At 50.5% G+C, this 12,684-nt stretch overlaps 1 protein-coding gene across 5 annotated transcripts in view; it reads left to right on the top strand.

Moving 5' to 3' along the window:
• Positions 1 to 5,263: 5,263 nt before the first annotated feature.
• The window catches only part of ARID1A (AT-rich interaction domain 1A), a 70,440-nt gene continuing 63,019 nt past the window's right edge, over positions 5,264 to 12,684 (top strand). For 3 of the 5 annotated variants that reach the window (XM_082412506.1, XM_082412504.1, XM_082412505.1), the window contains exon 1: positions 5,552 to 7,297. In XM_082412506.1, coding sequence (XP_082268632.1) covers positions 6,161 to 7,297 — 1,137 coding nt within the window. In that variant the 5' untranslated portion in view covers positions 5,552 to 6,160. Of the gene's footprint in view, positions 7,298 to 12,684 lie in introns of all 5 variants that reach the window. The other 2 variants (XM_082412507.1, XM_082412508.1) reach the window with 2 other exon arrangements.

Genomic DNA, 12,684 nt, shown 5'->3' with positions numbered 1-12,684 from the left:
GACTGGAAGAACAACACACTTATACCCAGGCCTCCAGTAGTCTCTTTGGAAGGGTAGGCCAATTAGAACCAACCTGCTGGTCCCCACCCCCAGCCACTCTGGTAGCTTCTGAATCCAGTTTCAGTGTTGTTAAATTTCAGTGCAGAAAGTGATAATTTGGAAAAGTGCCAAAACCCACTGTAATTTTTCCTGGCAGCTTTCCCTTGGTGTCATTGGTAAGTTCTGCATTTCACTGGAGTACCGCACCACTGCTACTACAGTACCCCTCAGCAGACTTTTTCATTTGGTCCACTTTCATCTTTGGAAGAAGCCGTTTTTCAGTAGGGATAGACGGATTTACACTCTATTAAAGCTAGTCAGAATGCTTTCCCTTAACGGTCATTCACTTCCTGCCTTATGCTTAATAAGTTCCTTTGGATTTTCCTTGATGCTTACATAAAAAGCCTGGGATGATCATGCTGGAGTATTCTCTTGAGGCGGCTGTGTTGCACACTTGCTGTTTTAGGCTCCTATCCTGTTTCACAGGACTGCATGCCTACCTCCCTCCATTCTGTCAGTGCTCACTGGGTTTTTCCTTCTCTTTCCACCTCTCTTCTACAGACTTGTGTTGGAGCAAAAGACTCCATTCCAGATCCATTCCAGAGTTACTATGAGAAACTTCCCCACTCTCTGACTTTTTTTCCTATCTCAGTAAAATGGCAGTGTAAGAAAGCTCTATGCAATCAGGGCTGAAAGAAATACCCACCTAGAATATTTGATTTTCCTTCTGATTTTCTTCTCTACTCTCAACTTTCAAAAATTTCCCCTACAATCATTTTACATGTGTGAAATTTTCTAGATGGGTTTTAAAGAATAAAGCAGAACAAAAGCAGCCTGTATTGGTTTAATATGGGAAGTCAAAGAAAACAGACTTTTACTGTTCCTGAGCAATACCTTCAGTATTAAGATTGGTGACCTTATCTTTCCTTGGTAGTGTTGTTAGTGTTTAGCTCTTCAAATCTAAAAACAGCTTTGTGTAATAAGTACCAAACACAAAATTGTCGTGTCTCTTCTGATGGACTGTAAAGTGGCTTTCAAGCTTCTTTGTAAGTAGGTTTTTCATATCTGCACTATTTTTGTGTCAGTTGGTGAACACAAACCTTCAGTGAGGCTCAGCAGAAATGCAAAATTCCTGATCTGCCCAGTGGTTTTATAAAACTCCAGTCTTGGTTGGTTTGTTTGTCTTTAAAATATTATTAATAGTTTTACTCTATCTTCTACAAAAGAATCGTCAACAAGCTCACCAATGAGATAAGTGGATAAGGAAAATGTGTGTATTAGTGTGAGAGAGTTTGTGCCTTTTCCCTCATGTTAGATTGACTCTGGGTGCTTGCTTTGTTTGAAACCCACCACAAACCAAACTAGCCTGGACCTTTATTTATTTAATTTTATTTTAGATTTCAGTTTTGGGGTAGGTGATGGTGAGGGTAGTTCTTATTTTATTTTGGTACAAAAAAAGCAAGTTGACTTATACCTAAGGGTTTTTTTGCAGAGCTACTCTTCTGGTGAAGAAAAAAAAAAGCCTCATTCCGAAATTAACATTTCTCAAAATGTGTTCCTTATTATTCTGAAATGTAAATTCCTTCAAATTGTTTATTTTAAAACTCTGAGATGAGTGGAAGAAGGATCTAGACAAGCAGTTGTTGAGCGCCCACCATGCTTGATACCTCTGGGGTTGCTCCTTTGGAATTCTAGGTGCTGGGCAAGCGCAATTTTACCAGGGCTGTTGAGCGCCATTTGGACTCCATTCCATTTTTCTCCGTGGCGATCCAGTTCGTATCTTACAGCTCCCGCCTGGAAGCCGGTAATGTAATGAATTGCCTTGACTCTTGCTTCAATCCACTTCCCTCGCTTAATATGCAGTCCAAAGTTTTGCAGCTCGCTGTCAGATGGTACTGCTAGACTTTCACACTGCTCCCAAAGCCTCCGCTGGGGCTGTTTCAGAACACGGAGTTACAAACTTTAAGAAACAGACAGCTCCAGACGGAAATCCACGCCAGGCTTTGAGCTCTGCTTCTGGCTTCCGTCAACTGACATAGTTGCCCTTTTGCTCAAACTCGCAGCTCCAGTTCGCACTCGGGAGAGCTCCGCTGGGTATCTGCTTGCTTCGGCGCGGCGGGGACGCGTGTGAGGCTACAAGCCGGCGCTCCACCTATTTCGCCGCGCCCTAGTGCAGAACCGAGGCAAACCTTCACTTGGGTCCCTGGGCTTAAACGTCTTCCTTCAAAAAGAGTGGGGAAAGGAAGGAGCCGGGCCCGATCTTTTGTTTGTTTGTTGAATTTTGTATTTCGGACACTTAGGGGAAGCAAATTGCCAGAGAGGAAGGGCTGTCCTCCCTGCAAACGTTTCCCTCTCTTAGCAAACCCTCCAGGCCTCGGTTCCACATTTTGCAGTTGACTGCGTGGATTTTAATAGGCTGTTCCCTTACTCTCGGGCCCAATCCATGCACACTGTGTAGCCAGATAAAATGAGAGCACATTCTCTGCCATTTTCAGTCGGTTTGTCCTGGCAGCCCTGCCCCCTTCCTTGGCTGCGGCCGCCGCGGGAGTTAATGCTGCGCGCAGAAAACTCCGCCTGATCCTCCGGGCCGGGGATCCAGTCCACGTTTGCCAAGTGCCGTGCGGTCGGGGACGGCGATAAGAACTCTCTTGTGACGGAGCGAGCGAGACTTTAGTCCGGTTTCCATGTCAACGATTCAGTCCATATTTGCCATCAGGCTGTTGGTGGCAAAGGAGCTTTCGTGCGGGTAGCGCTGTCCTAGTCCTAGTTCTCCAATCGGCGCCGGGATTCCTGAGCTGCCTAGGTGTGGGGTTAAAAGGCAGGGGCCGTGGGGGAGAAAACTCCACCAACGGGAGGACCCACAGCCCCAAACCCGGGTCTCGGAGCTCGGGCCAGCCACGTGCCCAGTTCCTCCCCTCCCCCCCTTTCCCGCAGCCATTACCCCTAGGGAAAGCTGATGGGCCAGTTTCTGAGAAAGTTCCCGTCAACTCGGGATAGTGATGTGGGGCTCTAAGGGTAGGGGTGGAAGAGGACCCTAAAGGATTTGAGATTAAAAAAAAAAAAAAAAAAAAGTGGGAAAGGAGAAATCCGACATTACTACCTCCTTCAACCCAGGTGGAGAGATTTTTTGTGCACTTTATTGCTAGACAAAAATGGTGGCTGTTTTCAAAACAGCCTGCCCACGTGTCGGACAGGGATATTGGCACTTTCCAAATTTCACAGCCATTGAAGAAAGGGGATGAGGGCTTCCTCTGGAGACAAATTCATTCTGGCTTCCAGATTTTCACTGGGCTCCAGGTTTCTCATTATACTCCACCTCTGAGGGAAATGGCAGGGTAATTGCATGTAAAAAATTCCTCATTTGTGCGCAGGACTCAAGACTGTTTGCCAGCTCAGAGGCAGTTGATTAAATAGCCAAGCTCCAGTTAAGAGGCAGCCTATAATCTGGTTTCTAGGACCTAATGCACCCGGCGAGTTGTTGCCCCTGAGGACTGTGAGTGAAAGGAGGGCACTGGTCCATTCCAGTCAGTCAGATCCTGGTAGGCCGGTTTGGTTCTTGGCTTGGGGGGAAAGAAAACACCAGTAGGAAGTTTTTGCTTTTTTAGTGTAAGATGCTCTTAGGTTTTCTTGGGGGTAAGAATGAGTTCAGGTTTTTGGAATTATTCACAGTGACCAGTGGCATGGCCAAAACTCCAGGGGCCTGCAGAATCTGGAAGTTCTAAGGTAATGGTTCTGTGGCCATGAAGTCTCCATTTACAGAATCTAAGGGGGAAAAAGGCCCTGGTGTCTAGTGTCTAGCTGGCTTGGTCTCTCCCAAGGCAGCCTTGGGCTTGGTGAGGAGCTGGGATCCTCTCTGGCTTTTGAAGCCTGTCATGTCAGAGCATTCCAAGTCAGCCAGGGGAGGAAAAGGCTGCTGCTGGGATTTGGGGCCTGTGGATCTAGAATTTTCTATGTATGCCTCCAGCTCAATCAGCATCTCTTAGAATGTAATGGTAAACTTTGATGATTCTTTACAGTGTAGGACAGAAAACAAATTTGGGTTGCATCTATTTTCTAAGTGACCTGTTAGACTGCACCTTTTCTCTCTTTAAGGAGAAAACAGTTTCCTCCATTTGGTCATCCCTCTTCTGCAGTGGTTTCTTTGAACACTTAGGTTCCTCCAGTCCCTGAAGCCTCTTCTGTGATCTGTTTACAGTCTTACAGGTACTGTCTTTGGAGACTGGGGCTCTTGGTCATTGTGGGCAAAGGTGGGGCTTGTGTTCTCCCGCTAGAAGGCTGTCATATGCCCTCAAAGTAGCTTCAGTGGTGACTATTTTAAGTCAGTGTTGAGATGACCAGCTTTGATCGCAAACCCATTCTGATGTTCTGATCACATTGTTGAATATGGCACAACTTGACCACTGTTTTTTTAAAATTAATTAATTTTTAAATTTTTGTCTGCATTGGGTCTTCGTTGCTGTGCGCGGGCTTTCTCTAGTTGCCGTGAGTGGGAGCTACTCTTTGTTGCGGTGCGCGGGCTTCTCATTGCTGTGGCTTCTCCTGTTGTGGAGCACGGGTTCTAGGCACGCGGGCTTCAGTAGTTGTGGCTCACGGGGGTAGTTGCTCCGCGGCGTGTGGGATCTTCCTGGACCAGGGCTCGAACCTGTGTCTCCTGCATTGGCAGGCGGATTCTTAACCACTGTGCCACCAGGGAAGCCCTTGACCACTGTTTTTTGTTTGTTTTTAATGCTAAGTAGTTAGGGGCAGCTGTGGGGACTCTGCTGCTTTTTAAAGCCACCCTCCTCTGCTCTGACTTTAAATGACAGGGCAGTCCCCTAACACTCTGTCTTGATTCTGTAAAATAGAGATAATAGACCTCATGCCCCCAGGGCCTTGTGAGGACTGGCTAATGAGGGCAGAAGGGTGGGAAAACGGAAAGTCTAAAACAATGATCTGTCATTCCTTGCAGCTTGCAAAGGGATAAACTGTAAGGCTCAGCTGGTTCTTTGGAGCGGGTTTGTAAAAGGTTTTGAAGAAGAAAAGTGCTGTAGAGGTGCTAAGTAGCAGCCAAGAGACCAGGCCCGCTGCCAGGGGGTCAGGCCTGGGCCGAGGCGGCCGCGGTCTCGGGCTCAGGCCAATTTTGCAGCCCCGAGTAAACTTCACGGTTGCCCGCTCCCCTACGCGCGGCCTGGAGGGGACCGACCTGCGTAGGAACGCCAGGAGGGAGGCGGCGCAGGCTCCGGAGAGGCGCGAGCTCCGGGCCGGGTTTTCCCCGAAGCCTTCGGCGGCGGCGCTGCCGAGCGAAAGCGGCAGAGGGCCTGCCGCCGCCGCGGCTGGTTCTCTCCCCTCCTCCTTTGTGAAGGGACGGGAGCGAGTCCGTTCCACGGCCTGCGCCCGCTCCGCACTCCGCTCCGGGTTTGCCAGGCGGCCGAGACGGCGCTGGGTAAAATGGCAGTGCTGAGCCTCGTGTCGGAGTGAGGGGGACTCGGAGGAGAGTGGGGCGCTCTAGCCGCTCAGTCCGGCCGCCCGCCCGCTCGCCCGCCCGCTGCCGCGCAGCAACCTCAGCCCGCGCCGCGGCCGGGGAAGGGAGGCAGGGCGCCCGGCCCGGCCTACGCTCCGACTCTACCTCCCGGCGCCTGGGCTGCTGCCGCGCGCCCTCCAGCCCGCCCGTCCCGGGTCCCCCTCCCCCCGCTCCCTCCCTCCCCGCCCCCTCCCCCTCGCCTGCCTCCCTCCCTCCCTCCCTCCCTCCCTCCTCCTTTCTCCGGCAGCAGAAAGCGGAGAGTCACAGCGGGGCCAGGCCCTGGGGAGCGGAGCCTCCACCGCCCCCCTCATTCCCAGGCAAGGGCTTGGGGGGAATGAGCCGGGAGAGCCGGGTCCCGAGCCTACAGAGCCGGGAGCAGCTGAGCCGCCGGCGCCTCGGCCGCCGCCGCCTCCTCCTCCTCCGCCGCCGCCAGCCCGGAGCCTGAGCCGGCGGGGCGGGGGGGAGAGGAGCGAGCGAGCGCAGCGCAGCAGCGGAGCCCCGCGAGGCCCGCCCGGGCGAGAGGGGAGGGCAGCCCGGGGGATTCGGCCCCGGGGCGGGGTGGGAGGGGGGAAGAAGACGAAGACAGGGCCGGGTCTCTCCGCGGACGAGACAGCGGGGATCATGGCCGCGCAGGTCGCCCCCGCCGCCGCCAGCAGCCTGGGCAACCCGCCGCCGCCGCCCTCGGAGCTGAAGAAAGCGGAGCAGCAGCAGCGGGAGGAGGCGGGGGGCGAGGCGGCGGCGGTAGCGGCCGAGCGCGGGGAAATGAAGGCAGCCACCGGGCAGGAAAGCGAGGGCCCCGCCGTGGGGCCGCCGCAGCCACTGGGAAAGGAGCTGCAGGACGGGGCTGAGAGCAATGGGGGTGGCGGCGGCGGCGGAGCCGGCGGCGGTGGCGGGCCCGGCGCGGAGCCGGACCTGAAGAACTCGAACGGGAACGCGGGCCCTAGGCCCGCCCTGAACAATAACCTCACGGAGCCGCCCGGCGGCGGTGGTGGCGGCAGCAGCGACGGGGTGGGGGCGCCTCCTCACTCAGCCGCGGCCGCCTTGCCGCCCCCAGCCTACGGCTTCGGGCAACCCTACGGCCGGAGCCCGTCTGCCGTCGCCGCCGCGGCGGCCGCCGTCTTCCACCAACAACATGGCGGACAACAAAGCCCTGGCCTGGCAGCGCTGCAGAGCGGCGGCGGCGGCGGGGGCCTGGAGCCCTACGCGGGGCCCCAGCAGAACTCGCACGACCACGGCTTCCCCAACCACCAGTACAACTCCTACTACCCCAACCGCAGCGCCTACCCCCCGCCCCCCCAGGCCTACGCGCTGAGCTCCCCGAGAGGTGGCACTCCGGGGTCCGGCGCGGCGGCGGCCGCCGGCTCCAAGCCGCCTCCCTCCTCCAGCGCCTCCGCCTCCTCGTCGTCTTCGTCCTTCGCTCAGCAGCGCTTCGGGGCCATGGGGGGAGGCGGCCCCACAGCGGCCGGAGGGGGAACCCCCCAGCCCACCGCCACCCCCACCCTCAACCAACTGCTCACGTCGCCCAGCTCGGCCCGGGGCTACCAGGGCTACCCCGGGGGCGACTACGGCGGCGGGCCCCAGGACGGGGGCGCCGGCAAGGGCCCGGCGGACATGGCCTCGCAGTGCTGGGGGGCTGCTGCTGCGGCGGCGGCGGCGGCGGCGGCCGCCTCGGGAGGAGCCCAACAAAGGAGCCACCACGCGCCCATGAGCCCCGGGAGCAGCGGCGGCGGGGGTCAGCCGCTCGCCCGGACCCCGCAGGTACACGGCTGAGTGGGGAGGGGGCTGGGGCGAGCGGGGTCCTGGGAGTGGGGGGCGGCGGGGAGCAGGCCACAGCCGTGGGCTACCCCCAGTCCGGGGCCCCCACTGCTGGGGAGCTGCCATTGTCTCGCTCTTCCCTCTTAAAATGGCTGCCTGTCTGCCTTCCTCTCTTTCCCTCTTTCAGCCTTTGTGTGGGGCTTTCCCTGAGGTGTCTGCTCCCCTTCTCCCTTTACCCTGGTCCCTTCCAGCCCCGGGAGTCTTCCAGGGGGTGCGGAGCAGAGTGTGCGGGAAAGGGCCCGGCCCGGGGTGACGGGGTGCTGGGGGGTCAGGTTAGGGGTATAGGCAGTGCTAGGAGGTCTGGAGTTGAGTGAACAGTTCTTTGCTCACCTGCCGCTCCTCTCTGCTCCACCCCCCCCCGCCCACTTTCTTCTAGGCCGGTCCCCATCTGTGTTTTCAAGGAGGGGCCCCTCGGGCTCGGGGGCACCTCGAGGGAGGGCCGGGGCCTGCTTGGGAGCAGCTAGAGGCCGGCTGCGGTCCACCCAGGGCAGCCCGGGCCGTCTCCTGTCTTAGTCTCCGTCGGCCCAGTGGCCTGGGCTTCTCCCTGGAAGTGCTGGTAAACAGCTGAGTGATTGGAGTAGTAAGTGCAGATTGCTTTGGTTTGGGATTTGAATTATGGAGGTAAAATCCTTCTGTCAAAGCCAGGAGACAGTTGGTCTTAGGTTGACATCCTATCTGTGATCTGATTGGCTCCCCATCTCCTGCTCTTGGCCATTTATAATTGCCTCTGATGTAATGGTACAACAATCCTGATGAGCTCATAAACTTTTACACTCTGCTTTTCTGCCAGTGATAACCCAAACCATCGCTGCCACTATCTGCCTTTTATTCCAGAGCTGAAATTGGCTGTGACCTTGAGGAGGGAGGTTTAAGCAGCAATACTGTATCAGCAGGAGCAGAGCCCAAGACAGGCTGCCCTTGTTACATTGTGTCCGAAACAAAAGAGGAGGCAGTGGCATTTTGCTTGTACCTTGGATTTATTTTGCTTGTTATGTTTTATGCAGACTGAAATAGATTCTGTGTTGTCAGAACAGTAGCTGAGTTTTTCTCTACAATGGGTTTGCTGTTTGTTTTGGTTTTGTGACTTTCCTGATGGTATAAATGACTTCTTTGATGGCTCTGAAGATGCGTTTGTCTTGAGTAATTTTGACCCTGTTTGCTTTGCAGAATTGAAATTATTTTACTAACCTTTTTATTGAGTGGCAAATGTGGGATCTTTATCAGAGGGGGTAGGAAAAAACTTTCTGAGAACTGGAAGCTTTCTGAAAGAGAATTTCATATTTAGGTGTTCTGTTTTAAGGAAGGCTGGCCTCATTCTTTGTTTACATGTTAACATTTTTGTTAATTGAACTTTGGGAGAGCAGCTCAATTTAAAGGGAAGAACATCTTTCTTGATCTTGAGAGGGGCTGTTTTGTAAAGGCTTGGCTTGGTGAAATTTATCATTTGTTCCCGGAAATATCAAAAAGCCTAGTTTTCTATTTTGTCGTCATTCATTTTACAGCTTTGAAATAGAGGTCAACCAGTTTTTTTCTTTGCATTTTAAGTTCCATTTACTTCTATCTTCCAGGATAACAAAGATATGACCTACAATGATACTTAAGACTGGCTTAGAAATTACAACTTTTAGGTGTGTTTTTGTGCATTCTGTTTTATTTTGCTCTTCCTCTTCATCATGTTCTGTGTTCAGTGCTTTGGTCAGGAATGTTGGGTATTCTTTGGAGTCATCTATCTTTTCAAAGCAGGAAAAATTCTTCCTTCATGTCTGCCCCTCTCCCAGCAGTACCCAGTTGTACCTTTGTCCTATGAGATTTTGTTCACATTTTGTTCACTTCGGCGGCCTAATTAGATGTATTCCCTCCCCATCTTAGAACTGCTTTTCTACTCTTACATTGAGCTGGGAATTTTGAAAATATTTATGTCAGGTAGCAGGTTTAGAGGTCTGTGTCTTGACTCCATGTCTTCCATGATGTTCTACATCTGGGCAAGAAATAGGGGAATTTTAAATTAGATTCCTAGTGTCTGGAGGAGAAATTTTGTCTTAGAACATCTTCTTTCTGGGTCATTCTATAGTTTATCTCTTTCCCCTCATTTTTTCCCTTTTGGGGGTGAGGGGGAAAGGAGGCTAAGAAATTTACTTTTCTTAAACCATTAGAGGAAATAATTTGGGGTAAGTCATGGCTCATTTAAAAACAAAAATTAATTTGAATTCTTTCAGCTTGGAGATATTCAAGCAAATTCTTTTTTTTTTTTTTTTTTTTTTTTTGGTAAAACCAATTTTTGCCGTATAGTAATTTCTGTTTTTCAGTCATTAAACAAATATTTGAGCACTTTCTATGTACTAGGCACTATGTTCTGTGCTGGATAAATGGTAGGAAAGTAGATACAGTCCCTGTTTGGAAGCTTGTCTGTGCTGCCTTTGTGCGAATTTTCTTATTCCCTTTTAACGTTAACAGGCCTAGCACTTCACACAACATAGATTCCTGTTGGATTTCAGTTCAGTTGCCTGTTCTCCTGAGACCCAGAGCATGGGCTGGTGAGCATTCACTTGTAGAAGAGACAGTGCAACTTCCAGTTTTGTGGGTTGCTTCAGGTGTGTCATCTAGATGAAGGTTGTAGGTGGGTAAATTTCATTCTGAATTCCTTTTTGTTACTTAAGGATAAACTACTTGTCAGACCATGATGCCCTATTCTTAAGCATTCTTAAATAATAAGATCTTGCTTTGTCCTCTTCTTTCCCTAACTCAGTCTTGAATTGAGAGTTTTTTGCAAGTGTCACTTTGTTATAAAGCAGAAACTAATACACCATTGTAAAGCAATTATACTCTAATAAAGATGTTAAAAAAAAAGTTTTTTGCAGGGACTTGATTAACACAGCTAAGGTGGTAATGTTCATTTGATTCTGAATCTTTATGGAATAAAGATTAGGTATGTGTGTGTATTGTGGCTCTGTCTTTTTCACAGGAGCTGGTTGGATCCCATCAAACAAACTTTTTCTTTATGCCTTTCCATAAGTAGTATTGTATCTCAAGGTGTTGAATCCTGCTACTGATGAAATACTTTTCAGTCACCTATGTTCTTGAACCTCGTGTAAAGCTTTTTTTTTTTTAGCTGTAGTACCTTGAGCTGGTAGACTACGCTCATCAAAGTAAAAAATCCAATAGAATATGTAGTTCAGGATCAAGGTGGATTTGATTGTAGAAGCTTGGCTGTTAGTTCCTGCTATGGAAATATCAAATGATATTTCCGACTCCTGGGAAACAAATACAGGAATCCTGGGCTTATGGGAATGCCTACTGGCAGAAATTCTGGGCTGGCTGAAACACAGGACTCTTGGAGCTCTCTCAAGTAGGAGGGATCAGGAAAACCACACTGAGATGGCACTTAGTTGTGAGGGCTTCATGTTTCTCTGCTTTCCATGAGAGAACTGCTGTGATGAAGGTTGGGATGATGGTGAGAGAAGAGAGAAAGCAGTCAGGACCAAGGCTGGCTTCTTTGTATTGGGCCCTGTGGGGACTTTTTAAGGTTCCTTCCCTTGTGTGTGACACAGAGTAACCATGACAAGTGGCACCTGGTGTAACAAGATGATTTGGATTGCATTAAATATTCATATGTTAGATTGACTCCTGTAGGGTGTGAAGTCTACAGTCACCCTTTTGCAAAGTTAGCGAACCTTATTGTATGTATGTATGTATGTATGTATTTATTTATGGCTGCGTTGGTCTGCGTGCGGTCTTTCTCTAGTTGTGGCAAGCAGGGGCTACACTTCCTTGTGGTGTGTGGGCTTCTCATTTCGGTGGCATCTCTTGTTGTGGAGCACACGCTCTAGGTGCTCGGGCTTCAGTAGTTGCAGCACGCAGGCTCTAGAGTGCAGGCTCGGTAGTTGTGGCTCACAGGCTTAGTTGCCCCAAGGCATGTGGGATCTTCCTGGACCAGGGATTGAAGCCATGTCTCCTGCATTGGCAGGCGGATTCTTAACCACTGCGCCCCAGGGAAGTCCCAGTGAACCTTTTTTAAAACGTGGAAATAAGCTAACAAAGTAATGGTCAGGGTCTTTTCCCATTCCCATCCCCTAAAAGTTTGTATTGATTGGCTTCAAATCCCAAAATTCTAGAAGCAACTGAAGCATGCAAATATGGCTAAAATATGGTATTCAAAATAAATTGGCACTGAATAGTTCTTTCCTGCCAGTGAGATGGGATGATACCTTGGTCTCTGAAATGGAGTACTGATTCCCTTGGCTTTCATTTCTGGGTTTTTCCCTGTTTGGATTGGTCATTATCATTACTGATGTACATCGAGTTGTGTGTGGTATAGTAGTGAGCACTAAAGAGCACAGACTCAGAAGGAAGAGGAGCTTTGGTTCCACATGCAGCTCTGGATTAAGCTGTGTGACTTTGGGCAGGGCATTTGCCTCCTCTGTTTCATTTTCTCTTCGTTGGTAAAGTGAAGCTGGTGAACTGCATAACCTTCTCTGATGCTACACATCTGTCTGTGCTTCCATATCTGGCTTGTTAGGAGGACAGCTTCTTCCTGTACCTTCTTCAATAGGGATCCTGAGACCATCTTTCTTTCCCTGGGCTCAAGGAACTCAAGGCTGTTTTCTCTTGAGGATTTACAAGAACAAGCTCTAAATAGTTGGGTGCCACTGTGGTCTGTGGTCCTTCACAGAAAAAGCCCTACCAGATTGTTTTGCTTTGAGACTGTTAATCTGTTTGTCATTAGTCATTTCACCTGGCTGGTGGTATTAATACACTAAACAGTAATTGAAAAATTAGACTTCATTAGAGCAAGACTTGAAAAATAGTTCCTTCAGAATCTCCATGAGGGGATTTTGGGTAGATTAGGGATGGGGTGAGGAGTGGATATTCATAAATTCAACATTAACACTGTTTCTTTGGTGGGGGGGGTGAATAGGAAGGTGGGGAGAGGTAGTATTAAGCTCTCCAGACTCTTCTGGTGTTTGGGCAGGTCTAGGTCTGGTTTGGGCAGTTGGTTGTAACCTGAGTGCCTGAACTTGCCCTGTAAGTTTTGCTGAGAGAGGAGCAAAAGTTCCTGAGACTGGAACAGGAACAGGAAAAGCTAAGCGTCTCAGGGTCAACTTCATAGGTGTATGGCCATTTCTCATACCCCTGTTGTTTTTTTTAAACTATGTTGTGTGGTTTGCAGTTGGTCCTAGAAATGCTGTTCTTTCAGCTGTTCTCCAGTATACCAGAATTTCCAATTTTTCTCCTCCTGGTTTAGTAGTTAAAAAGTGTAATTTAGGCATCTCTTAGAGGTGTGTTAGAAGGAAGCTTCCCTTTATGAAAGAGGGAAAAAGGTAGAGGGAAAG

This window comes from Balaenoptera physalus (genome assembly GCF_965194825.1).
Source record: "Balaenoptera physalus genome assembly, chromosome: 1".
NCBI classification, from domain to species: domain Eukaryota; kingdom Metazoa; phylum Chordata; class Mammalia; order Artiodactyla; family Balaenopteridae; genus Balaenoptera; species Balaenoptera physalus.
The sequence above is the reverse complement of the archived record's forward strand: the minus strand, read 5'-3'. Positions and strand labels throughout refer to the sequence as shown.